General features: G+C 52.8%; 1 protein-coding gene and 2 long non-coding RNA genes across 3 annotated transcripts; 2 read left to right on the top strand and 1 right to left on the bottom strand.

The window, feature by feature from the left end:
- On the top strand, window positions 1–8463 carry LOC143690940 (uncharacterized). Its single transcript, XR_013179282.1, has 3 exons — window positions 1–228; window positions 6678–6864; window positions 7522–8463. It is a non-coding gene; the product is annotated as an uncharacterized LOC143690940 (long non-coding RNA).
- LOC143690941 (uncharacterized) lies at window positions 4801–14291 on the bottom strand. Its single transcript, XR_013179283.1, has 3 exons — window positions 13511–14291; window positions 7341–7450; window positions 4801–5642 (listed from the first exon to the last, which is right to left on the bottom strand). It is a non-coding gene; the product is annotated as an uncharacterized LOC143690941 (long non-coding RNA).
- RAC2 (Rac family small GTPase 2) lies at window positions 9299–25134 on the top strand. The gene is made up of 7 exons (XM_077168743.1): window positions 9299–9485; window positions 11683–11754; window positions 18978–19095; window positions 19960–20022; window positions 20407–20566; window positions 23765–23897; window positions 24421–25134. Exons 1-6 carry the CDS (start codon window positions 9451–9453, stop codon window positions 23893–23895), a joined length of 579 nt encoding a protein of 192 aa, XP_077024858.1. The 5' UTR covers window positions 9299–9450; the 3' UTR covers window positions 23896–23897; window positions 24421–25134.
- The last annotated feature ends 315 nt before the right edge of the window (window positions 25135–25449 follow it).

Below are 25449 nucleotides of genomic sequence, written 5' to 3'. Positions count from 1 at the left end.
GTGTCTCCACCCTTTCAAGGTGGAGCTGCTTACTGGGGCCCTTTAAGAAGGAACCATTTTAGAAAAACCTAGAAAGCCACCAGAACGGATAGAACCACCAGAACCACCAGAGCCAACAGAACAGACAGAGCCCTGGGGAAGCCGCTGAAGAGAAAGCTAGCAGACGTCGCCATGTGCCTTTGCAGCTGAGAGAGAAACCCTGAATGTCATTGGCCTTCTTGAATCAAGGTATGTTTCCCTGGATGCCTTAGCTTAGATGGGACATTTTCATAGCCTCGCCTTAATTTGGACATTTTCATAGCCTTAGAACTATAAAATTGCAACTTAATAAATTCCTCCTTTAAAAAGCCATTCTATTTCAGGTATATCACATTCTGGCAGCTTTCAAACTAGAACACCCTAGGACCTAGAAAACACTTGTCTATCTGACAGATACTCGTGTCTGGACAAAATCATGTGTACACACTATTTACAGGGAGCCCTGTTGTAATTGCAAAAGGTAGGGGGGAATGTATCGTCTTTCAACAGGGACTAGTCAGATTAATTACACTACATTTGTATGACGGATTATTATTCAGCTGTGACAATGAATGAGAAAGCTCCTTATTAACTAATACGGAACAATCTTCAAAGGAAAGAGTTCACGGAAACCAGCACTAGGTACTGTGGGCTTCCTTTTGGAGTTAAAGAAAGGAAATAAAGAATGTCTTTTTTTTCCTGCTGAAATATCTCTGCAAGGACACACAAGAACTTGGTCACTGAGGGGCCAGTGGGTGGCTTAGAAGGTGGGACAGGAGGTAGAATTTTCATGATAAGCCCTTTTGTGCCTTTTGGATTTTGCACCATGTTTATTACCCATTCAGAAGTACCATGGAAATATTAAAATGGAACCGAAAAGTTTAAAAACTTTAAAAGATGTTTGCTGTCTAGCTCCCAGTTTAGGAGACGAGGGTAGTTGTACCATATTGGGTTTGGAGACGGGGAAGACTCGAGTTTGAGGGGCCAGTGGGACCTCTGGAGTGGGACGGGGCACCTCGAGCAGGCCGTGATGTAGGGACAGGGGCGGCCTGGCAGAGAAGGAGGGAGCAGCGGAAGAGGAGGGGGCTACCTGCCCGGGGCCGAGAAGGGGCGGCTCTCCATCCATCCGTCAGTCAGAGGGTTGGCCTGTGGGGCAGCGAGAAGGGTCCCCTGGAGCCTGGGGGGCATTTCTGGGTGTGTCCGGGACCTGAGTCCAGGGGAAGAGTGCTTTCAACAGGAAAGTCCCTGATGGAGAGAGAGAAAGCAGCGCTCTGCATCCGGGGCTTCGGGGGACCCTCTTGGGGAGCACCCCTCCCGGGCCCTGCATTTGTCCTGGCTTAGCCTTCTGAGCTGGCCTTTGGCCCCGATGGATCTCCCTGGGCAGGAGGATGGGAAGTGACCTAGAATGGGTGAGGGCGGGCCTGAGGCATTCAGCCCTGGGCGTCCGTCTGAGCGACAGCCCAGAGCCCGGACTGGGGTCTGCCCAGAGCTGCCCACCTGTGATGCTTCTCTTGGCCCGGAGGCGGAGCTGGGGCTCTATCCTAGAGCAAGGCTGGCCTCCACCCAGGGTCCCAAACAGACTTCCAGCAGCCTGGCCTCCAGGGGCCTGCCAGGGACGCTCGGGAAACTGCCACCCGAGAGTTCTCGTTTCTATAACAATTGACTAAGTGACAGTTTTGGGTCAGATCTTGGAACAAAGTAAATAGTTAAAAAAATGTTGGTTGCTATTTTAATGAAAAGTTACATTTTTTTAGGGAGATAAAATAATTCTCAACCTGTCTACATTTGATAATATACCAAAAGATGTATAAAGCAAATATAAAAAGTGACGGAATTACAAGGAGAGTTGTCAAATTCACCATCAGAGTGAGAGACGTAGCATATGTCTTTCAGTAGGTGATAGAGCAAGCAAGGCAAATAAAAACGATTTCTAGTGATGCCAAAACTTTCAACAGCATGGCTAATATCTTTGGTTTATTAGAGAAAGAGGAAATACTGAACATACACACATTTTATGAAAAAAAAATTCATACTATGTTATAAAGTAAGTCTCAACAAATTTAAAAAGAACCCGTGTGATACAACCCATTTTGTCTGAGCTCGCTACCCTTAATGAGAAAACAGTAATAAAAGGCAACAACCCCCCTTCAAAATTTGGTAACTAATAACATATTCTAAGTTAACTCAATGATCACAAATAAACCATATTCGAAAATCTAAAGATACTTAGAACTAAAGCATAATAATAGATTATATTCCAAAACTGTGGGTTGCAGCTAAACTAGCATTGCAGAAAAATTTATAACCTTAAGAGCTTATAGTAGAACTAAAACAAGGCTGGAAATTCATGAACCAAGCATTCTAAACTGAGAAGCAAAACAATAGAATAAACCCAAAGAGAAGAAAAAAGAAAGGAAATAATGAAGTTAAGACCAGAAATTAATTAGATGGAAAACAAATATATAGTAGAGAGGCTTAACAAGGCCAAAAGTTGGTTCTTTGAAAAGAGTAATAAAATTAACAACCCCTGGAGCAAACGAATAAGAAGAATGGAGGCTGAGGCACAAATAAATGATATTGGATGAAAAAGAGGGATGTAGAAATTAAAATAGAAAGATCAAAAAGATGTACAATGATACCATGAATCATTTTGTTTTGTTTTGTTTTTGGCATGGGCAGGCAGCAGGAATCAAACCCGGGTCTCCGGCATGGCAGGCGGGAACTTTGTCTGCTGAGCCACCGTGGCCCACCCACCATGAATAGTTTTATATCAGTGATTTTGAAAACCTAAGCAAAATATGCATCGTCCTAGGAAATATGTCAAATGACACAAGAAGTGACAGAAGTTCTAAATAGTCCTATATCCATTAGAGAAATTAAATTTGTTTATTAATTGTACCTCCACCACCTCCACGCCCCCACTGCCAGACCCAGAAGGCGTTACAAGTTTTATAAAATATTCAAGGAAGAGGTAATTCAATATTATTCAAACTCTTCCAAAAATAGAAAAAGAGACAATATTACCAACTCATTGGATGAAACCAGTATAACCTTGATACAAAGGGAAAAAAAGGCCAATATGAGAAAGGAAAATTACTGGCCAATCTCACTGATGAACATGGTGATGGTGGGGGGAATCTAAAGAAAATAATGGCAATTTGGAGCATGTAGGAAATAAAAAGACACCATGACACATTAGTTAGAGTATAGGTGAAGCTGCTGTAACAAAAGACACCAAATCACAGTGGCTTAAGACAAAAGCATCACAGCCAGCTCTGCCATCTTCAACAAATGGCTACCAGGTGGCTCCAGCATTTCTATTTCGTAGCCAGCGGGAAAAGGGAAAGATGCACAGGACAGGTGGTTTAGTTTTCAATGAACCGGTTTAGCAGTGGCGTACACTTTTTCCCCAGACTTCATCAGAAGACCACAGCTTGCTGCCAGAAAGCCTGGGAGCTGTGGTCTTCAGTGGGTGATCACGTGGCTGACCACAGTTCCTGGAGTTCTGTTACTAAAAGAAGAAGCAGATACTGGAACCTAGCATTCCTGGAGGGCTCCTAGGTCAGATAGATCCTGAAACTCAGAGTGACCGGCCTCTCCAAGATTATCAATTCATTGCAACCCCTATCCTTTAGTGTGAATGCCCCTTCTCAACATGAAAAACTCAGAACGGGCATTGCCCAAAGATCCCTACAGACTGGGAGAAGGATCAAAGGAGAAGGAGGAGGTATAGCAGAGAAAATAGGATTTAACAATGAGTATGACTGCTGAATCACTGTATTAATACTGCTTCTAGCTTCCAGTGTTTTGGAGCAGCTAGAAGGAAAAATCTGATATGGTGGAATGGTAACCCATGACAAACTCTGGGATCTGTTCTGTAATTGCTTGTTGAAGTGTGCTTTGAAAATTATTGCTTTGTTCTTTCTTTGCTTTGTATATATGTTATATTATACAATAAAAAATGTTTTCTTTTTAAAGCAGCTAAAGAAACAATGACAATTACTTGCAATACATGATCCTTGCCTGGATCTAATAATGAAGGGAAAAAGATCCAAAAGGCCAATATTGGGACATTCAAAAAAATAGGAATATAGACTGTAAGTTTTATATAAATGTTAAAGTTCTTGAACTTTACTTAAGGTGGTTACTTAAATGAATATTCCTGTCCTTAGGAAATGATGGAAGTAATAGTGTTCAAGGAGCGTAATACATGCTGTCTATTCTCAAGTGTTTAAAAAATAGATGGGTGGGTGGGAGGTGGGTAGAATGATATGGCAAGCGTGGCAAAACATTAATAGTTGGTGAATCTGGTGTCTGGGTGGGGTGTATGCTGGGGTTCTCTGTATGGTTTGTTTGTTTGTTTTCCTGCATGGGCAGGCACTGGGAAGCAAACCCAGGTCTCTGGCATGGCAGGCGAGAACTCTGCCTGCTGAGCCACTGTGGCCCTCTGTATGGGTTTTGTAGGATTTTGCAACTATCCTGTAAGTTTGAAATAATTTCAAAATAAAAGTTTAAGAATGGAAAAAAGAAGGAGCAACAGCAGAGAATGGAGGCTGAGGGACAGTTGGCAGCACCCCCCGAGTGGCTGTCAGGTTTCTATAGGGATGCAGCCGCGATCAGACAACAGACAATGTATTAATGTGATTCATCACATCTCCATAGATACAGAAAAAAAAGAAACATTTAATAGCATTTAACACTCATCTGATGAAAACAAAACAAAAGCTACCAATATGAGGAATAGCTGGGAAACTTCTTTAACTGATAACAGTATCTGTCAAAAGCCTACAGTAAGCACCACATCAGTGGTGAAACACTAGAAAGAAACATTCTTTGGAAGGAAATGAGAAAGGATGCCTCCTGTTGCTGATTCTATCCTACACTGAACTTTAGGTTCTAGACAAACCAAGGAATTATCATTATAAAAATTGGGAAGGAAGAAATAAAACTGTCATTTTTTCATCAACAATTTGTCTACAAACACACTCAGATTTGTAAGTAGCAAGATCTTTAGATATATGATAAGAATTTCCATCCAGTTGCCATGTATACGTCCAATGTTCCAAATTTGACATTTTTTCTACATAGAAACAAAAAACAGAAAGTGCAATTTAAACATAGTTACAATAGCACTGAGAGTAATAAGGTATCAAGGAATAAACTTTATAAAAAATATGCATGACCTTTCTGGGGAAAATTATAAAACTTTATTGAAGGATATTAAGGAGCAATAGTCCATGTTAACGGATAGGAAGACTCAATACTATAAAGCTGTCAAATCTCCCCAAATTCCTCTATAAATTGAGCACAATTCTAATCAGAATTCAGACACGGTTTTTCTTAGACCTTGGCAAGCTTATTCTAAAATGCACATGGAAGAGCAAAGGGTCAGTAATAACTGTAAATAATTTTGAAGAAGTTCAAAATAGGAGAATTTGCCTGGCCCAATAGACAGCTCTGAGAGAAAAGTGCAGTAGTTAAGGCAGTTTTATGCTGACTCAAGGTTGGACAAATAGATCAACAGGCAGAGAATCCAGGAATGGGCTTCTTGCCTGCAGACACGTGCCCTGGCCAGAGCTGACTCTGCTGCTCCCTGGGAGGAACAGGATAGGATGCTGGGATGCCTGGAATGGAGAAAATGAAATTACATCCAAATATCAAAAAAGGTAGAAAAAGTCCAGCTCTCACCACCCTTTAAAATCCTTCCCAAGTGTGTACAGACCTAAATATGTAAGACAAACCTTTAAAAGTTCTAGAAGAAAATGCAGGAGAACATCTTTATGAAACTGGGGACACGGAAGGCCAGCTTAAGCAAGATTCAAAGAGCTCAAGTCATTAGAGAAGAAAGTTTAAATTTGGCTACATTCAAATAAAAATTTCTGTTTATGAAAAGTCACAACTTATTAAAAAGACATTCTGAAAGGGGAAGTTTAGAGTCATGTACGTCACCAGAAGGAAAGCTGGAGGTCAAACCATGGAATGTATAACACAGGGAATCCTGTGGTGGGCAGTGACTGTGATTAACTGTACAAATATTTAATAATTCCTACATGAAGTAGAGCAAATGTATAGCACTACTACAAGGAGATCATAATAGAGGGGTGTTAAGTTTTATCAATAAAAGTATTTTTAAAAAACAGAGGAGTATATGGGGAAAATGCACTTATTGCAAACTATAAACTATAGTTAACAGTAATTGTTACCATAACAAATTGTACCACACCAACACTAGGGGTCAGTAATGGGGGGGTGGATAAGGAGATGATTGGGGTTTAATTTTTATTTTTATTTCTTTTTCTGGAGTAGTGAAAATGTTCCAAAATGGTGATGTATGCACAACTATGTGATGATACTATGAGCCATTGACTGTATTCTTTGGATGGTTTGTATGTTATGTGAATATATCTCAAGAAAATTGCATTAAAGGCAATAAAATACACAGCTTAAAAGAAAAGACATTCTGAGATAATTGGCCATGTGGAAGCTGATAAAGAGGTTTGTAAATTTTATCTTTTATAAATTGTGTATTACAATCCTTTAATCAGTAAAACTTATAATAAACTTAGGTACCTATGTATACGAATCCTTTCCTTGTCCGGAGAGTGGCTGTAAAACATTTGCCAGCATGTGACTAGGAATTGTGCCTTTCAAATCCTCAGGCCCGAAGTGGGAGGAGGGAGCAGACTGGCCCCAAGGTCCCCAGGAAGAACCAGAACAAGGACCAGAGAGAGGATGATCCAGGGTGGCGGATTTGGGCTGAAAATAAGGAAGGACTTTCTAACAGGCCAGGCTGGCCAAGGCCAGAAGCAGCAGTCCCCAAAGGGAATGAGCTCCCTGTCATTGGAGGTATGTAAGCAGGGACCAGGCTGCTGCTGCATGGGTGCTGTAAGGTACCAGGGGAGGCGCTGGAGACAGATCGCCTCTATGACCCCTTTAGAGATGCACACCCAGGGGCCTCGCGGGCCTGTGACTCTGTGAGTTTGCAAAGTGTGGTCAAAAGAGGATGGGACTGGGGTGGTGCAATGGTGGCTCAGCGGCAGAATTCTCACCTGCCATGACGGAGGCCGGGTTTGATTCCCGGAGCCTGACCATGCAAAAAATAAAAGAGGACAGGACTGAAAGAGTAAGTTCTGTGATGCGTCCATGCGATGGAGCACTGCCCATCAATAAAAAGGGACAAGCCAGGGCGCACGCAACCACATGGATGAATCTCAGAAATGTGAAAGAAGCCTCACACAAGAAGCTATGCGCTGTGTGAATCCATTTACGTGAAAATTCTAGCAAGTACAAACCAATCCACGGTGACAGAGAGCAGATCAGACCTGTGGCGGCAGAGACAGAGCCAGAGTCCAAGGAGCGTGAGCTGGGCTGAGGTTCTCTGTGCTGGTCTGTCTCTCGACTGTGGCAGGGGACCGCCTGGTTCATGGTGTATCTGTCACAATCAGTAGGATTGCACACTTTAAAGGGATACAATTGATTACACGTAAATTTTACCTCATTCAGATACTTAACAAAGAAGAAGAAAGAAAAGAAAAAAAGTGGAGTGGAGCCAGGGTGGAGGATGCTACATCACTGTCTCAATCACACGGACTGGGGCCTCGGAGACCCGGATTTGCTCCCAGTGTCCTACAAGCATGTCGTCCTGGACAAGGCGGCCTCTCTTGGGTTGAGCCTTGGTTTCTCAGCTGTAAAATGGGCGAACACTAGGGAGCATCTCGGAGGGTCGTCACGTGGACCCACTGAGCTGATACCTGTGAGCGCAGCAGCTGCCATGCAGGAAACACGAGAGTGTGGCTATGGGGGCAGGGTCCAGAATTAGACCCTGAGACGCGGTGTCCACTGTCTCAGCTCAGCCTTGCAAAGCACAGAAGGAGAGACATGAAAGCCTGTTGGTCAGTTTTCATAATCCAGTTGTCAAGTGTTAAAGCAGGCCCTTGGAGAATTGTGTTTTCCCTCCCACAAAAGCCCTTCTTTAGAAGCCTGCATCTAATGAGGACCATTGGGAAGGTTCAGCCTCCAGGCAGGACTCAGCCTTCTCAGTCACAGCCTGGCCCCTCCAGAGGCCGCCGGAGGCCCAGACACGCCTCCAGGTACCAGGTACCAATGGAGGGACAGTGGGAACCCTGTCCCTGCCCACCTCCCACCCCCACGCAGCAGCCTCTGGTGCTCCATACTCTCCTGCGGGCTGGGTTCCCAAGCTTCTCCAGAGTGACCGGGGACTCTGTCCACACCCACCCCTGCCCCTCGTGACTGGAAAGGTGCTGGAGGTGAGAAGCGGGGGCAATAGACAGTGAAGAGCTTGGTGAATTGGAGGCCAATGGGGGGACCCAGTGTGGCTCCTCCTGCCATGGGGAGCACCCACCCTCGCATGACCACCAGCTGTAGAACACGGGCTCTGTCCCCGCAAACAGCAGCTAGGGTGCTGGAAGGTCTTGTAGTCACCTGGCCCCAGGTTTGAGCTCAGGCTTGGTGAGTCAATGGACTTCTCTGAGCCACGGTTTCTCGATCTGTAAAATGGGGCCATGGGGCTGGTTTCACCTGGCTGCTGTGAAGCAGAGAGGAGCAGTGGCTCCTGGTACCTGGGATGCTGCCTGGAGCTTCCCTTCTAGTTCCGCTTCTCCATCAGTGCCCTCCACCTCCCCTCCAGGTCTCACTGCTCTAGCCCCCTCCGCCTCTCCCCTCCTCCCACACTCAGGAAACCCGCACAGGCCTTTGCCTGGGGGAGCCTCCGTGCCCTTGCTCATGCCACTTCCATCCTCACTCCACCACCAGCTTTTCAAGCGCCTGCTCGAATGCCACCTTGCGGATCCCCAGTTTTCCCTCCTTGTAACTGAGGTCCCCTCCCCGTAGCTCCCCTGCATCTCTGATCACTTCCTGCCCCCATGATGAGGTCTGAGCTTCCCCTCGGTGAGAACTGTGCACCCAGGCATGGGCTGTCTCTCCTGCATCCTGGGGTCACCAGTCCCCAGTACCACACCTGGCATACAGTAGGTGCTTACTAAAGCTTATTGTTTAGAATCAAGGTGAACAAACACCGTAGAAACCACTAGTTCTTGGAGAAAGATCTCTGGCCCTGCCCTGGGGGGTGGGAAGCAAGCTTCCAGCCAGGAGTCTCCACCAGCGTCTCCTCTGGTGCCCCAGCACTGGGGAGCTGGTGGGGGCCACCAAGGCCCAGCCCAGGCCTACACCTGAGCGGGGGCCCGGCTGCTCTGCCAGACCGCACGCCCCGCCTTCTGCAAACGGCCGCGGCGCGGGGGGGGGGTGTGCCGCAGATTGGGTAAGTTCCCCTTCCGCTTCCTCCTGCCTCCGCTCCCGTTGCTGCTGCTGCTGCTGCTCGGCCCGGGGCACCTCGCCAGGCTCTCCACACCCCCGTGCCCGCAGAGACGCGGGCACCCTGACCTGTCATCGCCGCCACCCTGAGCCCCGGACACCATGCAGGCCATCAAGTGTGTGGTGGTGGGAGATGGGTAGGTACCTGGCTCCTCTTCCTCACGGGCCCCTAGAGGGATCCTCCTGCCACCCTCCTGCCCTGGGGTCCCTGGGGAAGCCCCCTGCCCTGCAGATGAAGGAGTCCCCAGGAGGCAGCTGGGAGGAGCCACTTCCTTCTTCTCCCAGGGCCCAGGGAGAGCATCCTGAGGTGGGCTGAGGGCAGCATCTCTCTCTGCTGGCTCACCCTACCCTGGAAGCTGCCTGGGTCGAGGCTAAAGGACTGGGGGTGGCATGCCTGGGATGAGAGTTGGGGGCAGGTCTCCCATGGAGGCGAAACAGGGTCTTTGACTCTGTGGGTGCAGGTAGAGATGGAGAACCAAAAAGGGGGCTTTTCCCCCAGGCTGACCTGGGCTGCAGTTGATGGCTTGGTGCTGCTCTGTGACCTGGGGCAAGACACAGCACCTCTCTGAACCTTGCTGTGCCCATTTGGAAGAGGTGGTCCACGCCCCCAGGGCGGATGTGGCACCACTTGGGATATTTTGAGTGGGTGCCCTGGGCCTTCAGTCAACGTTGGGCGTTGGAACCCTTCCTGCCCCCACCTCCCCTCCCCCTGGTTGGGGAGGATGTGGGGGGCGGGATGTGGGCTGAGAACAGAAGTGGGGGCGGACATTGACTGAACTCTGAGAGACAGGGCTAGGGAAGAAGGAGAGGTGCAGGAAAGGGAAGGTGATTGTGGGGGGCAAGGCGTCTTGGCTCAGGGCCCCTTCATAGTTGTCAGATGCCAGTGGCCTCAGGTTGCCATGGTCCCCCTTTGGGCCTCAGTTTCCTCATCTGTAAAGTGGCAGGCCCCATGCGTCAATCTCAAGTACCTGCTGGCAACACATGCACAGGTGCATCCTGGCGTTTTCTATAGGTCCATCCCAGTGTGTTCTAGCTGGGCAGGGCCCTTCTGGTCCAATCCTCCCAGTCTACAGAGGCTCTGACTGACAGGCCCACCTATCAGGCAGCCCTCAGCTGACTGTGAGGCATGGCCGTTATCTGGGCCGTTATCTGCAGGCTTGCCTGCCCAACCCCAGATCACTTCTGCTTTGTGTCTGCTCCAAGCGGGAGGGCGGAAGTCAAGGGCAATGCTCCAGCCATTCAAAGTTACCTTGGGGACAAGGCATGGGGGGAGGGGGTGGGGGATGGGGAGGGGATGACGCCCAGCCCTCCTCGGAACGGGAAGTGACAAAACAAAGCGGGAAAGGCCCACAGCTGCCCCTTTGGCCTTCGGCTTCCTGCTATGCTACCTGTCCCCCCACCAGCACCCCCAGCCCGGGGACAAGAGGGGAGAGAGCATAACTACTACCATGAACAATCACCATTTATTGAGCACACTATGTGCCAGATACTGGGCTTAGCCACGCCTCTGTTTTATCGTCCCATGAATCCTACTGTGAGGCCCTTTTACAGGTGGGAAAACTGAAGCTCAAAGAAGTTATTTGCCGAAGACCTTGCGGGTTTTGAATCCAGGTCTTACTGACTCCAAAACCCTGTGCTCTTAACTGCTCTGCACCACGGCGAGGTGGGAGGGAAAGGGGGAAGCAGAGGCTTTGCCTCGCGTTTGCTGGGTGCTGTGCTTCTATGTCCCACGGGACCCAGGCACTGTGCTAAGTCCTTTTATATGCATCACGGGGTGTAATTCCCAGCACGCACCTAGGGGGATGGACGCCTACTCCGAGGCATGGGGAGGGTAAGTGGCTTGCCCAAGGCCATGCCCCCCATAGGTGGTAAGCTGGGACTTGAACCCCACTAGTGGGGTGACACAGTGTTATCCAGTTCCACAGGTCTCCTGTCCCACATCAACACCACCTGGGAAAGTCAGTTAAAAATGCAGATCCCAGGCAGTGCAACGGTGGCTCAGCAGGCAGAGTTCTCGCCTGCCATGCCAAAGACCTGGGTTCAATTCCCAAAGCCTGCCCATGCAAAAAAAATCCCCAAAACAACAGCTACAAAAATGCAGATCCCCAGGCCTGTCCCACATCCCTGGATCAGAATCCCTGGGGTAGGCCCAGAAATCTGCATTTTAATGACTCTTGTGGGCTCCCCAATTTGAGAACACTGATGTGGGGAGCCATAGCTGGGGAGACTGAGGCCCAGGCACTGAGATCTTTCCAAGAGGTGGGCTGATGGGCGGGGCGGGCACTCATGTCTCTGGCCCATGACCACTGTCCTCTCACATTTTCTGTCTTCCAGAGCCGTGGGCAAGACCTGCCTTCTCATCAGCTACACCACCAATGCCTTCCCCGGGGAGTACATCCCCACCGTGTGAGTTCCGAGGGGTGTGGCGGGGCCTAACAGAGGACGGGGAGGCACGTGTCACCAGGGTACTCCCTGAGTCTGGGCACCTGGGGGGCAGGGAATCGGGTGATGCTGGAGCCATAATCTGCCCTGGCAGACCTGCCTGATAATCCAGCCGGGGAGGCAGTAACTGATGCGGGAGACGAGGGCTGGGAACAGGGAGAGCTGTGGGTTCCTGGCAAGAAGAGAGGCTGGGCAGGGGCTGAAGGGCAGTGCAGGGGAAGGGATGGTCTCACGCTGGCCTCGAGGAAAGAGGACGACGGGAGGAGAGCGCCAGCAAGAGCAGGAGCGGTGAAGGCGGCCGTGTCACAGGAATGTAGGGGAGCGGTGCTGGAGGTCATCTAGAGCGTCTTAAAACCAAGAAGCAGAGACCTGGGGGACACACACGAGTTGGGGGAGCATGGCAGGGCCATCTGAAGGCCAATTGCCCTCTATGGTTGGATACCAAGGCAGAACTGTCATTTTACGTGGAGGTAGGAGTTGGACTTGGGTGGGATGGATGAGCCGGGAGGCACCAGACCCTCACTCACAAACTCTCAGTGGCTCCCCATCACAGGACAACTTCCCAGCTCCACAGCACAGCATTCAAGGACCTTTCTGGTCTTCCCTCAACCTTCCATTTCAGCTTCATTGCCCAGTACTTTGCTTCCCATTCCGTCTGCTTCCATTCCCACTCCAACAGTGTCCAGACATTTCCACCCCAGGGTCTTTGCTTAAGCTGTTCCCTCTGCCCCCAGTGCTTTTCTTTCCTATGTTCATGTGCCTAAAGCCTCCAGGCCCAGCTCCGATGGCCCCTTCTCTAGGAAGCCTTTCCTGAAGGGGTTTCACTCCCCAGAGTTCTGCAACTTCATCTGATCTCTCCTGGGACTATGAGGCTGTGGAGGGAAGGGAGACATGTGCAGTTCATTTGGGGGCTCCCCATTGTCTTGGCAGAGTGTCTTATAACAATAGGGGCTCAGTAGATGTGTTTTGAGTTGCCCTGAATTGAACTTCAGGAGAAAGGCCCTAGGAGGCTCTATCTGGTACCCGTTATTGAGGCTCTGCTGTCTGCTGGGCCCTGCACCAGGCAGTGCACATACGCAATCTCATCTGACCCTCACCACAAACCCGGGAGGTGGGCATTATTAGAGGCAACGAGCCTCAAGGAAATCAAAGCTTATGGCAGTCAAGGAGCCTGTCCCCAGGGTCACCCAGGCCTGGCTGGCTTCAGAACCAGGTCCGTGCAGAGCCTTGCTAGCACCCTTATTTCTTGATCTTATGAAGGACCCCTTTCAGGAACAGGGCTCGGGCTTTCGCAGAAAGTAGGGGGAGAAGCAGAAGGGAGAGCAGCGCCCAGACCAGGCTGCCAGTCCCACCCCAGGGATTCAGAGGAATCCACTGCCATCATGGGCTCTGCCCCCTAACCCCACCTCCAAATCCCACCTCCAGCCCAACAACCCTGACCCGCCTGGCTTACTGGGGGTGCACTGGGCCCCCACTGCAGACATCCCTGCCTCAGGCACTGACCCCGGCTCCAGTTGCCTAAGGGCGCTGGAGGAAGGCAGGCAGCCTGGAGAGGGCAGAGATGCCTGGGCAGGAAGACTGGAAAAGTGGTTCTGGCTCCAGTGGTCCCAGTTCCTCACATGGTCTGGTGCTTGGCAGCTCCTCTCTCTGCACCTGCCCTTATCTGTAAAAAAGGGGATGCGGATCTCTGCCCATTCCCCATCAATCATCAAATATTTACCTCTCAGGCCATCAGGAGCGGTTAATGTCTGGAGAAGGCTGGCTATAAAACTAAGCCAGGAGGCAGGCGCACGATTGGAAAGACAACTCCCTTGGAAAGCCACTAGCAGTAGAAGTGGCCTGTATGTCCGGGTCCCTGGATCTGGCTGGCAGCCCTGTCCTGCCTCTGCCTGTCCTGACTGGGCCTCAGCGGTCAATAACTGAAGGACCTGGGACTTCCCCTCTCTGAACCTCAGTTTCCCTTTATATAAGGGGGTGCTGGGCTGGTCTCTGCTGACAGCTAGGCCAGGGTAGTGCCAGCTGCTCCTTGGAGGAGCTGAAAGGATGGAGCAGACAAGCTCCACCTTCCTGGGCCTCTGAGGAGTGACTAAGGCAGGTTTCCTGGGTGTGCTCCAGGTCCAAAGAGTTAGGCACTTGGTTTAATGTTCTGCTGTCCCAATTTGGAAAGTCACGATAATTTCTGAACAAGGGATTTTGCTTTGGGCCTTGCAAATATGTAGCAGGTCCTGCATCCAACATGTCTTTGCCTTCCAACCCAGGGTTGCTCAGCGCTTGACACTGGCTGGTGCCGGGTGCCAGGTGCCGGGGAGAGGGGTGCTGGGAAAAACAGGCAGCCTGAGAGCTCTGGCGTTCCAAAACCGAGGTCGGGAGAGCTGCTCCGGGCTGGGCGTGGCAAGCTTTACTGGGGGCCCGGGAGGCACGCGCTGCCCTCATGAGATCAGATAAGCCAGCGGGGCTCCGAGCGGGGCCGGCGACCAGCGGTTGCGAGTTAACAGCTAAGAGGCTGCAGGACCGGAACCCGGGCTCAGCCTCCCCCCCGCCCGCACGGGCTGCGCTGCCCGCAGGCCAATCAGACCCCGGGAATTTATGACGTTGCCGCCTGATTGGCTCTCCCCTCTGCCATTAGCGGCGATCCCGCCCAGGTCGGGGGCATCGAACCCTGCTTCCACCCTCCACCGTGGCTTTTATAGCCTGGTGACTTATACCTGAAGCCTTGTGCTGAGCCGCTTTGGCCCAATGAAATCTTTGGATCAACCTCCATTTCACAGATGGAGAGACTGAGGCCCTCTCTCTCTCTGTGGCTGGACCTATGTTGGGTGCCAACATTCGGGGTGCCTGTGAAGTAAGGGTCCCTTTCCTCCCCCGACCTCAGCTCTCTCCATTTTATAACCCATTCGCAAAGGAAGCCCAGGTGAGCTTTTAAAAATAAAAATTAGATGAAGCCATATCCTGACTTCTTTCCATCTCCCTTGTGTCTCCCTTTCACACTTAAAACCCATCTCCTGTCCTGGTGTTCAAATCAGAACAAGGCCCTCCTCTCCCACCAGGCCCCTCTCCTACAATGCACCCACCCCCTTGCCCACTCCACTGTAGGGGCGCGGGCCCCTCATTCTTCCCCGTATCTTTGCAGCTGTCCCCAAGCCTTTGCATTTCTGCTCCTGCTACCTGGAACCCTTTCCTCCAGGTCTCCAGCTGGGCGATGCCTTGCCATCATTCAGTTCCCTCCCTGACCCTGTCTAAGGCGGCCCCCTCCATCCACCCTAGCCCCACCGTGATCTGCCTTTATCCTGATACTCCTTTGCTGCCACTTCCCTGCTGGGCTTTAAGCTCCCTGAGAAGTTTCCAGAACAGTGCTGAGTGCATTGCTGGGCTTACTCTGGCCAGCCCCTAGAAGATGCCGAAGTTGGAAGGCTATGCGCTGTTAACTTAGGTTGGATTGGTACTTGAATTTCACCTTCACGTGTGACCCACTCTTCACTGAACTGGCAAATCAAGCCTGGAATTTCCATGCCCAAGATGAAATCCAGCCTCTTCAGCTGGACGTATGGGGGTGGGGAATGGGGGGTGGGGCCTGCCACGGGTTCCTGCCCCACCCCTAGGCCTTGCTCTTGCCTCTGGGGGGGTCATCCTCTGGCTGGGCTGAGCTGTTCCAGGCCTCCGTGCCTCGGCTCATGCTCTTCCTTCTGATCCATGCTCTCTTCCCACCCACACCCACTTATGGCCCCTCCCTACTGTTCCTTATGTCCAGCCACCTGCCTCTGTTGCCTGACACCACTGTTAAGAGCGACTCCACTGCTCTCCCAGTCTAACCCAGCAGTGGAAGAGGGACCTTTCTAAATGCAAGTCTGATCACATCACCTGCCTGCCTGGGTAAAACACCCCGCCTCCGTGGTTTCCATCGCTGAGACTCAAACTTGGCCTGTGGTCCCCACCACCTCGCCTGCCCTGCTCAACTCTCCCTCCCCCACCCCTCAGGCCCCCTGGTCTCTGGGGCCCGCTTTCCAGTTCCTTGAATGCACCATCCTCAGGGGTGGGCTGGGGCTGTGGTCAGGTGAGGTCCTGAGGCTGGGCCCCTTCCCCATACTCCCTCCCGACTCCATTATAGGTCCTGCTATCCGGGTGGGAAGGGATTTGGCAGCCTCCTGGCCGTCAGCCCTGGGGACCATAAAGAGGCCGGGCCTCTGGGTGAAAACGCCCCAGCTGTGTGACTTTGGGTAGGTCACTCAAGTCTCTGAGGCTTGCTTTCCTAGGGTATAAAATGGGGGTCAAAAAAATAAAAAAGGGGGACAAGGCTAGACTCTCTTTCCTGAGGCCATTGAAAGGATCTAAATATGAAGGACCTGGGGCAGCTCTCGGCACCCTAGGGTGCTCAGAAGATGGGAGCTTGCAGTGCTCCCCTCCACTAAGGGCCAGCTATGGGGCCACCACGCAGTTCAGATTACATCGATTCTCTGGCCATGAAATAGGAGCGATGCTTACCACCTGGGCTTTTCTATATCGGGTAAGAGGATCTCATCTTGCTGTGCCACTAACTGACTGTGAGAACAAGTCCTTTCCTGTCTGTGAGCCTCAGTTTCCTCACCTGAAAAATGGAAGTAACTTGAGGCCCTTTTGTCTAGGGACACGTGAGACTTCAAGACTTGCTGTGCAAAGGCCAGTAGCCCTGCCTGGCCCTTGAGACCCCAGGGGACTCAGGGGGACTGATGCCTTTGGCTCAAGGAATCCTGGGAGGCTTTTTGGCACCAGAATGTCACGTTGGACATTATAGGAGAGAATGTCCTGATAACCTACGCTTGGCCAAAGGAGTGTTTTCTGGACAAAGCCTCAAACCACATGGCACCCCTTTTCCAACCAGACAGGCCCAGCCTGTATCTCTTAGGACAGTGCCTTCTTCCTGGAACCCCAAGCCCAACCCACGGTGGTATTGAGCCCCTCCTACGCACCAGGCACTGTGCTGGCCTCCATGGGCAGCGAGGGACGTGCCCACCTTGGGGCCTGCCATCTGGGGCTGCAGTCTGGGGTTCTGAGTTCACCAAGGGGTCCTGGGGTGGGGTGGGGTCCTGACCTGGCCCAGGGATCAGGAAAGGCCTCCTGCAGTGAGGATAGGAGGGATGAGTAAGAATCAAGCAAGCACAGGGGAGGGGGGAGGGAGGAAAGTGGAAAGTCCAAAGTGGGATGTTTGTAGGCGCTTTCCAGGCAGGAGGGAGCAGGACCATTTGAGGAACTGAGAGGTGACCAGTAAGACTTTCCAGGGCTGAGCAAGCCCAGAGCATTAAAAACATCAGCCTGCCCTCTTTGGGGGATAGAGGGGGTTGTCTCAAGAGAGATCTCATCAGAGTTACTCTGAAGCATTAGGACTTCTGCAGCCCAATGCTGAACTGTGTCCTAGGAGGGCTTCTTGGAGGAGGTGGCGTCTGAAGGGGTTTGGTTCTGTTGGTGTTAAATCCATTCTACCTGCCTTTGCTGGGCCCCAGGCCTGAGAAAGAAGGACTTTTTCCAGGTGGGAGACAGGGAAGGGGGTTGGCCAGGAAAGTTTCCTTACAAAGATGGAACTGCCTGGGCAGAGTTGTGAAGCATGAATAGGAGGCAAGGGTAAAAGTGATAGAAGGATATCTTAGAAAGAGGCACAGACAGGAACAAAGGCTGGAGAGTGTGGAGAACCATGTGATCAGATGGGTGGGGAATTTTTGAACAAGCAGAGGTGGAGAAGGACCCTTTGACCAGGACTCAGTGTGTACAAACACAGAAAGAGAAACTGGAGGAGCCTGAGGTCTCAGTCGGCAAAGTTAAGGCTTGAGAAGCAGGGCCTATGAGGGTGGCCCCAATGAGGACAGAGAAGGGAGTGGTCCCTAATCCTCAGGGGCAGGGGGTAGGGGCATCCTTGGAAGCACAGCTATGGCATGAGGCAGTGAGCACAGGATGTGGAGTCAGGTGAAGCTGACTCCCACTTTGGACACTTACTGGCTGTGCGTCCTTGGGCAGGTTGCTGCACTTCTCTGTTCCCAGTATTCTCTTCTGCAGCAAGAAAAACACCTTTCTTTCAGGGATGTGTGTAGTAAGAAATTGCTTTCTAAGTCTTCCCCCTTCCCCCACCCATCCCCTGCAGAGGTAGAGCCCCAGGCTTAGCCCTCCCAGGGACCCCTGAACTTCCCTTTCCCTGTCATTTGTCAGGCTCCTAGTGACTTGTCCAGTGTCTTCTCCAGACAGTGAGGGGCTGGGGCAGTCTTGTGCTGCTCGGTATTCCCAACACCTGGCACTGCCCCGACATACCACAGGTGCCCAACAAATACTAGTCAAGTGGAATTAACAACAACCAGCCACATCGGGAAGCTCTTCTGAGTGCCCTGCAGGCCTCCCTGGTGCTGGCAGAGAGATTTTAGTGGTTGCTGTGGGGGCCCCACCTGGGTCCGCTTGGCACTCGCCTTTCCAGGATATGCTGGCAGCATTTCCCAAAAGCACCCGTGAGCGAGGGCGCCCAGTGTGTGCTGCGGGGCAGGCTGGAAGGTCAGGGAGTCGTAGCCCCGGGAGCTATGCCATCGAGAGCTGGGAGAGGTTGTCACATCTGCCAGTGTCCTTTCCCCTGAAGGGGACCCTCCCACCCACTGAGGTGTGGTCTGTGCTGTTGCCCAGGTATCTGCAGCAGGAGTGAACCCCAGTTGCCTACTGCAGTAAAGCTCAGTATCTGTCCTCTATTGGCTGCTGTCCCTGCCCTGTCCCTGCCCCACTTTCCTCCTGCTGCTGCTTGGGATTCCCGCCCCACCCCACCCCAAATAAACCATGTGCACTCCCTCCTTGTCTCAAGGTTGGTTTCTGGAGGGGGGGGAACCTAACCTAAGACAGGGATGGACATTCACTCAGTAACCACTGGGTGGCCAACCTAAGTGATCAGAATAAGAAATTCATGAAGTTTATTCCAATCAAGCCTTGGAGGGAAAATTGAAAAACTACCTTTCTAAAGAACAAGGGCAGAAAATGATCAGGAGATGATGTCTTCCTCTTTTTGCTTACTGGCTTTTTAGGTTTTTAACATAATTCATTGGTGGTGAAAAAGTAAAAGGAAACTCCACCGCACAGACTTCAGTCCAGCTGCTTCCCCTCTGCCCTCGAACCACAGGGGGCGGAACCAGAATTCCCCAGGCTCTGGAGCCTGAGTCTGATGGCACCTTCCGTCTTCCCTGTTCCCTTAGGTTTGACAACTATTCGGCCAACGTGATGGTGGACAGCAAGCCGGTGAACCTGGGGCTGTGGGATACTGCCGGGCAGGAGGACTACGACCGCCTCCGGCCGCTCTCCTACCCCCAGACGGTGGGCGGCTCTCACCCCCTCCTTGGCTTCTGGATTTCGCTCTCTCTGTTCCCTCTGCTTGGGATGCCCTTCCGGCCACTCAGCCCCATGAACCCTGACTCTCCCTCTAGGGCCCAGCTCTCATGCTGCTCCTCTGAGAAGGCTTATGACTCAGAAGCAGAGTCAGGGACTCCTTCCTCAGTGCTCCCCAGGCCTCCTCAGTTCTCAGTTAACACTGCACCCCATCTTCCCAGCCCCTTTGCTGCGTGGGCTGTTCTAGGCTCAGAGTCCCAGTAGGGAGCACAGGACAGTGACCTCTGGGGGTGTTGAGGGAGGGGAGGTGGGGGGTACAGCCTGCAGGGGGCTCTTGGCTCTCCTTCAGGGTGGGCGAGGGGAGGGCTGGGGCTGGTAGCCAGATGGGGTGTGTGTGGGGTAAGGGTAGTGGTTGAGAGTGTGGGTTCTGGAAGCCCAGATCCTCCCCTACTAGGGTGTGCCTTCAACCTCCGTAAGCCTCGCTTTCCTCATCTGTAGAATGGGGGAGCAGCAGTGCCAAGTATTGTCCTAGGATAAAGCTCTTACAACAGGGCCTGGTCTTTAGTTTAGTTTTAGATTAAAAAGGAACAAACAGGGTGGTGCAATGGTGGCTCAGTGGCAGAATTCTCACCTGCCATGCTGGAGACCCGGGTTCAATTCCTGATGCCTGCCCATGCAGGGGAAAAAGAAAAGAACAAATAGCAGTCTGGTTCCAGAGGAGATTCCAGGCCTGCTCTGCCCAGACCCTAAGCCCCCAGTGACCCGGCAGGGGCTGGCAGCTGAGGTCGGAGCGGCCCAGGTGGGACCCCGCCACCCTCCCCTCACAGCCGCGCCTGCCCCCTCTGTCCCCAGGACGTCTTTCTCATCTGCTTCTCCCTCGTCAGCCCGGCCTCCTACGAGAATGTCCGCGCCAAGGTGAGCAGGGCAGGGTGGGGCCTGGGGGGCCTGGGGACGGGTGGCCCTGAGAGCAGGATGGACCTTAGTCCTGTCCCTGGAGCAGCAGAGAACACAGGCAGGGAGGGCGCCAGTGCCAGCCAGGGCTGGGGGTGGTGCAGGGATGTGGGGCGGAGGACCGGGAAGGTCTTGGGAGAGTTAGCTTTGCTCCCCTCCCCTCCTCGCACAACCTCAGACCCTCCCCGGGTCCCCCATGTGACCTCCTGCTTGTCTCCTGACTCTGCATAATGTCTTGCCTCTTTTTCCCTGCGACCCTGTGCCCCTCCCCCCCCACCGTCTCCTGCCTCCCACCCTCGTGGCCCTGCCCTCCCCGTACACCCTTGCGCCTGCCGCCCGCCTGCCCAGTGGTTCCCGGAGGTGCGACACCACTGCCCCAGCACCCCCATCATCCTGGTGGGCACCAAGCTGGACCTGCGGGATGACAAGGACACCATCGAAAAGCTGAAGGAGAAGAAGCTGGCGCCCATCACCTACCCGCAGGGCCTGGCACTGGCCAAGGAGATCGGTACCGGACGCGGGCACGGGGAGGAGGCTGGGCGCCGGGGGTGTGGGGTGGGCACCCCGGCCTCGAGGTGACGGCAGGCAGGCCACGCCGCTCAGGCCCTGGCTGGGCCGGGATCGTGCTGGTCGGCCCTGGGCCAGTCCTGTAACCTCCCTGTGCTTTTGCTTCCTCATTGACAAAGCATGCGATAGTTATAGCTCCTACCTCCTAGTGCGGTTGGGAGAAAGAAGTGAGTTCAAACAGGTGAAGCTTCTAGAGCAGGGTTTGCACACAGGGAGCACTCTGCTTTATTATTATTATTAGCTGCTGTTATTATTATTACCGTCTATGAATAGACATTGAAAATAATAAGGTGCTTTGGGCAGAAAAACGCAAGGATGGAGTGGGGTGTGTGCGTGTGAGTGTGCTGAGGGTGCTAGGAGGATGAGCAGTCAAGTCAAGCTGGCTCCACTGGGAAGGCTTCCTGGAGGAGGTGTCCTGTGTTGGATTTGAAGGAGGGGGCGTGCCCTTCTGCCTCCTCCCCACCCCCCCTTTCTTATTCCCCTGGCTTCTCAGCCCAGTTTCTCTTTGCCTCCAGATCACTGGGCCAGGGAAGTGACCTGACTCCTCAAGGTCACATGGTGTGTGGGTGGCAGAAGCAGGATTTGGACGCAGGACATGGACTTGCTAGCTGAGGGGCCTATGCACTGTCCCTGGGCTGCTATACCAGGGAGATGATGACCAGTGGGACCAGCCTTTCGCGGGGCCTCTGCCCCGCAGCCCAGTGGTGGGGACTTTGCCCAGCAGCCTGGGTTGCCAGCCAGGATGGCCTCTACGGAGTGGAGGCCCAGCCTCCGGGGCGCCCTGCCTCACTGCAGGGTCCTGCCTGCCCAGAGCAGAGCCAGCTGCCCTGCCCCCCTTCCTCCCACGCTTCCTCCTGCGAGAACTGGGAGGGCCCCAGGGACTGCGTCTCTTCACAGGAAGAGACACCGCAGCCACCTCCTCCTCCCCGTGACCAGCAGGTGATGCGCTGTCTTCCCCAGGGGCCTCTCCGACCCGGGGCTCCGGCTCCTGGGCCCACTGTTCTCTCCTCACAGAATATCTGGGAAGGCACTCCTGTTCCTCTTCCTTCCAGCTGGTTTAATCCCCAAGGAATCCTCTCCCTTCACAAGGCAGCCCCCAGCCTGTGTACTTGCCGTCCCCTGGCCCTTCCCCCTCAAAGCACATGCTTTGGGATGCAGGGCAGGGCCCTGGAGCCTGGATTCTAGGCTCAGCTCCAGCACCGACTAGCTGTGTGTCCTTGGGCTAGTTGCTCCCCCTTTCTGGATCTCTGTCTCCCCAATGACACTGCTGGCCTGCAAACCCCAAAGGCCAATCCTCCTTATAAGGAGATGACTTAGGGTCCCTGCCTTGGTGTCTCCAGTCCCTTGCAGACCTGGCTCTGGGTGGGGTTGGGACAGGGACAATGACCTTGAACTAGCCTCAAGACCTGCCAAGCCATGGAGAAGGCCAAGGGAAACTTCTGGGCTGATGAGGGGGGCAGTGCCCGCCTTTGCCCTGTCCCTCCACCATCCCGTCCCCTGTCCTGGGTGACTAGTTGTGGGACCAGCTCCTGTCCTCAGCTGATAATCTTGGCTGAGCTCTCCCTGGGTGCCAGGCCCCAGGCCTTCTCACAGCAGCTCCAGAAAGACCCTTATCAGCCTGACTTTGCAAATGAGGAAACTGAAGCTCAGAGAGAAGTCACTGACTCTAGGCCTTCCAGGCAGGATGCAGCAGTGCCCCGGCTTGAACTTGGCCCCCTGGCCCCCACAGTCTGGCAGATCAGGGCCATCTGCTGTCCCCTGGCTGCCCACAGCCCTCTTTGCTGCTCCCCTGTCCTTGGCCTCAGTTGTAACATAGCAGTGTGTCCTTGACAGCTGGGGAGATTGAGGCCCAGAGACGGAGACATTGGCCAGAGCCCAGAGCAGGTCAGAGGCAGAGCTGAAGCGAACCCAGGCCCCCAGCTCAGGCCCCATGCTCTGGATGCCTCTGAACCTTGAGGGGATGAGCGGACACCAGGGTGGGTGCCAGGGAGCAGGAAGTTGGAGGTTGTAGAAAAAGTGGGCACTGGCTTATAGTCCCCTCTAAGGAGACAGTGGCCAGGCGCACAGGAACGTCCCTCTAAGCAGAGATTATGGCTGGGAGATGCTGGGCCCACCTCAGGGAACTTGACTCCTTTTCTTCCCAGCTGTGTGCCTTTGGGCCTGTGGCATCCCCTCTCTGGGCCTGTTTCCTCCTTGGTAAGATGGGGAATCACAGTATTTCTTCACAGGGCACGGAGCAGGTGCTGACAAGTGTCAGTGCCCCTCCTCCCCCAGCAGAAGCACGGGCAGTAGTGGACAATGCCAAGTTCCCCCTTCTCTCCCCTCTCCTTCCTCTTGTTTCCAAAAAAGCCCAAGGCCTGCAGCAGGGGTTCTGCGGTTTCTCACTTCAGGGAAACTGAGTTGTAGTGGAAATGGGAAGTCACACAGGTTCCTTCCGGAAGGTCATGGAATGCCGCCCCTAGGAGCAGAGCCAGCCTGCCTTTCTCACTGGGTGGTCCTGTGGGAGAAGGTCGATCTCCAGTTCCCCGTCCCCTCAGTGGGGACCCCCCAGCTGCCTCCAGGTATAGGGGAAACGTCCAGTGTGTGACTTTGCACAAACCACTTATCCCCTCTGAGCCTCCGTTTCCCCATCTGTGAGATGAGGATGATGCTGAGACTGAGCTGTGTGCCCTGGAGAAGGTCTGGGCGCATGGGCCACGCGTGCCTCAGGCCTCTGGAGTGCATCTGCCTCTCTGGGGGAAGCGTAGAGGCAGGCACGTAGCTGTTTTCTAGAAAACGATGGAAGCCCCGACAGATTCGGTCACTGTAGCCTGAGACCTTTCTCTTCCTGGGACAGCATCAAACTTCCTCTATGCCTTCCATAAATCGAGGGCTCGTGGGTCCACAAAAGACACAGATCTGCCCCCCCTTGGTCTCGAACTCTTCTACTGAATTCAAGCTCCCTTTTCTAGAATGGGGAAACTGAGGCCAAGAGAGGCAGAGGCCCCCCATCAAGGTGACCAAGCCCCCCGGATGGCACCACCAGGACTAGCCTAAGCTGTCTGCCCCACAGCCCTGCACTCAGCTGTGTGGGTTGGGAGGGGTGTTGGCCCAGACCCGCTCTTGACCGAGGCCCCTGCTCTCTTGCCCCCCACCCCAGACTCGGTGAAGTACCTGGAGTGCTCGGCGCTCACCCAGCGAGGGCTCAAAACCGTCTTTGATGAGGCCATCCGGGCTGTCCTGTGCCCCCAGCCCACGCGGCCGCAGAAACGCCCCTGCAGCCTCCTCTAGGGGTAAGCACCCATCCCCCACTGCCCCGTGCCCCACTCTCGCCTCACCCCTGGCTGTGGCTGGGAGGGGGCTGTCTGGCCACTGAGCAGTGGTCTGCACGTTCCCTGCGAGTAGCATTCAGGCCAGGATAGAAGGGAGCCTATTGAGGTAGCTTCAGTTTCCCCAACCTTCTGGTCACTTGCCTGAGTCAGATGCACCCCAAGGAGCCCATTTCCCAGAAGGCTTTGGGCAGGTAGGCTGAGGTGAGCCATCGGGCGTCACACAGTGCCCACTGTGCCCCTCCCTGCGGGGGAGAGTGGGGAGGATAAGGGGCCAAATGGATGCCTGGGCCCCTGCCCTCCAGGGAGAGGAGGGCGTGGGTTGGAGGCTGCCTGGAGGCACATGCAAGAAGGACGGAGAGTTCTTGGTGTGGTGGGCAGAGCAGGGAGGGCAGCCTCGCGGGAGGGCAAACTTGAGCAAAGCTGGGAGTGAGCTGTGGGTTCTGCTTGTCCTCTAATTCTCTCCCCTTGCCTCTTTCCCTTCCAGGTTGCACCCCAGCCCTCCCAGCCAGATGGCTCTGACCCTCCAGGGATCCTACCCAAAGCTCAGCGGTGCCCTGGCTGGCCATGCTGTCCCTTCCCTGTGGTGGTTTTTTAGCAGATGGCAGTAGAACTTGGCTGTCTTCTTTATGCTAGATGTCCTCTGGGGCCAGGAGGGTGTGAATTTGCAGGCGCTGCATCTCCGTCCTCTCATACTCCTGCCTTCCCAGGGACAGAGGGGAGCCCCAGGACCCAAGCCTGTGCCAGGTGCCACACTTGTCAGCATCTATCCATTTGCTCCAGTCCTGCCCAATGTCTGAATTCCTTCTGGAAACCATGCCAGGTAGCTGCCGGCCACACTTGTATAACCCCCAGAACAGGCTCTCACTCCCTCCTGAGACTGTCTGCTCCAATTAGACGAAACTGCTTGTCTGAAAGTTCTCCCTGCTACTGAGTTAAAATGAGTGCTTCAGAAATTTGCTCCCCTGGTCTTAATTCTCCTTTCTGGTTAACATTAAACAAATAAAATCCTCCAAATCTCTGTGGGTCCAACTGCCCCTGCCATCTCTTGAGTCTTTCTGCTCTGCTCACAGGTTCCTGAGCCGCATTTCCCATTGAGAGTCCTAAAATTTTCATACCCTGCCAGTCAGGACTTTTGCTGTCACAAATAAGAAACCTAATTCAACCTGCTTAAGCAGAGAATAAATGTTTTTTTTTTAAACTTCTTTTTATTAATTAAAAGAAAAAAATTAACAAACAAAACATTTAGATATCATTCCATTCTACATATACAATCAGTAATTCTTAATATCATCACATAGTTGCATATTCATCATTTCTTAGTACATTTGCATCGATTTAGAAAAAGAAATAAAAAGACAACAGAAAAAGAAATAAAATGATAATAGAGAAAAAAAAATTATACGTACCATACCCCTTACCCCTCGCTTTCATTTACCACTATTTCAAACTGAATTTATTTTAACATTTGTTCCCCCTATTATTTATTTTTATTCCATATGTTCTACTCTTCTGT

The sequence above is a fragment of the Tamandua tetradactyla genome, chromosome 7, assembly GCF_023851605.1.
Source record: "Tamandua tetradactyla isolate mTamTet1 chromosome 7, mTamTet1.pri, whole genome shotgun sequence".
Lineage (NCBI taxonomy): Eukaryota > Metazoa > Chordata > Mammalia > Pilosa > Myrmecophagidae > Tamandua > Tamandua tetradactyla.
The sequence above is the reverse complement of the archived record's forward strand: the minus strand, read 5'-3'. Positions and strand labels throughout refer to the sequence as shown.

Bases quoted from the DNA above. Each gene is read 5' to 3' on its own strand.
- RAC2 (XM_077168743.1), top strand. From the start codon at position 9,451: ATGCAGGCCATCAAGTGTGTGGTGGTGGGAGATGG. The intron at 11,755-18,977 runs GTGAGTTCCGAG...CTGTTCCCTTAG, and splicing joins GGGGAGTACATCCCCACCGT to GTTTGACAACTATTCGGCCA. The intron at 20,023-20,406 runs GTGAGCAGGGCA...CCGCCTGCCCAG, and splicing joins ACGAGAATGTCCGCGCCAAG to TGGTTCCCGGAGGTGCGACA.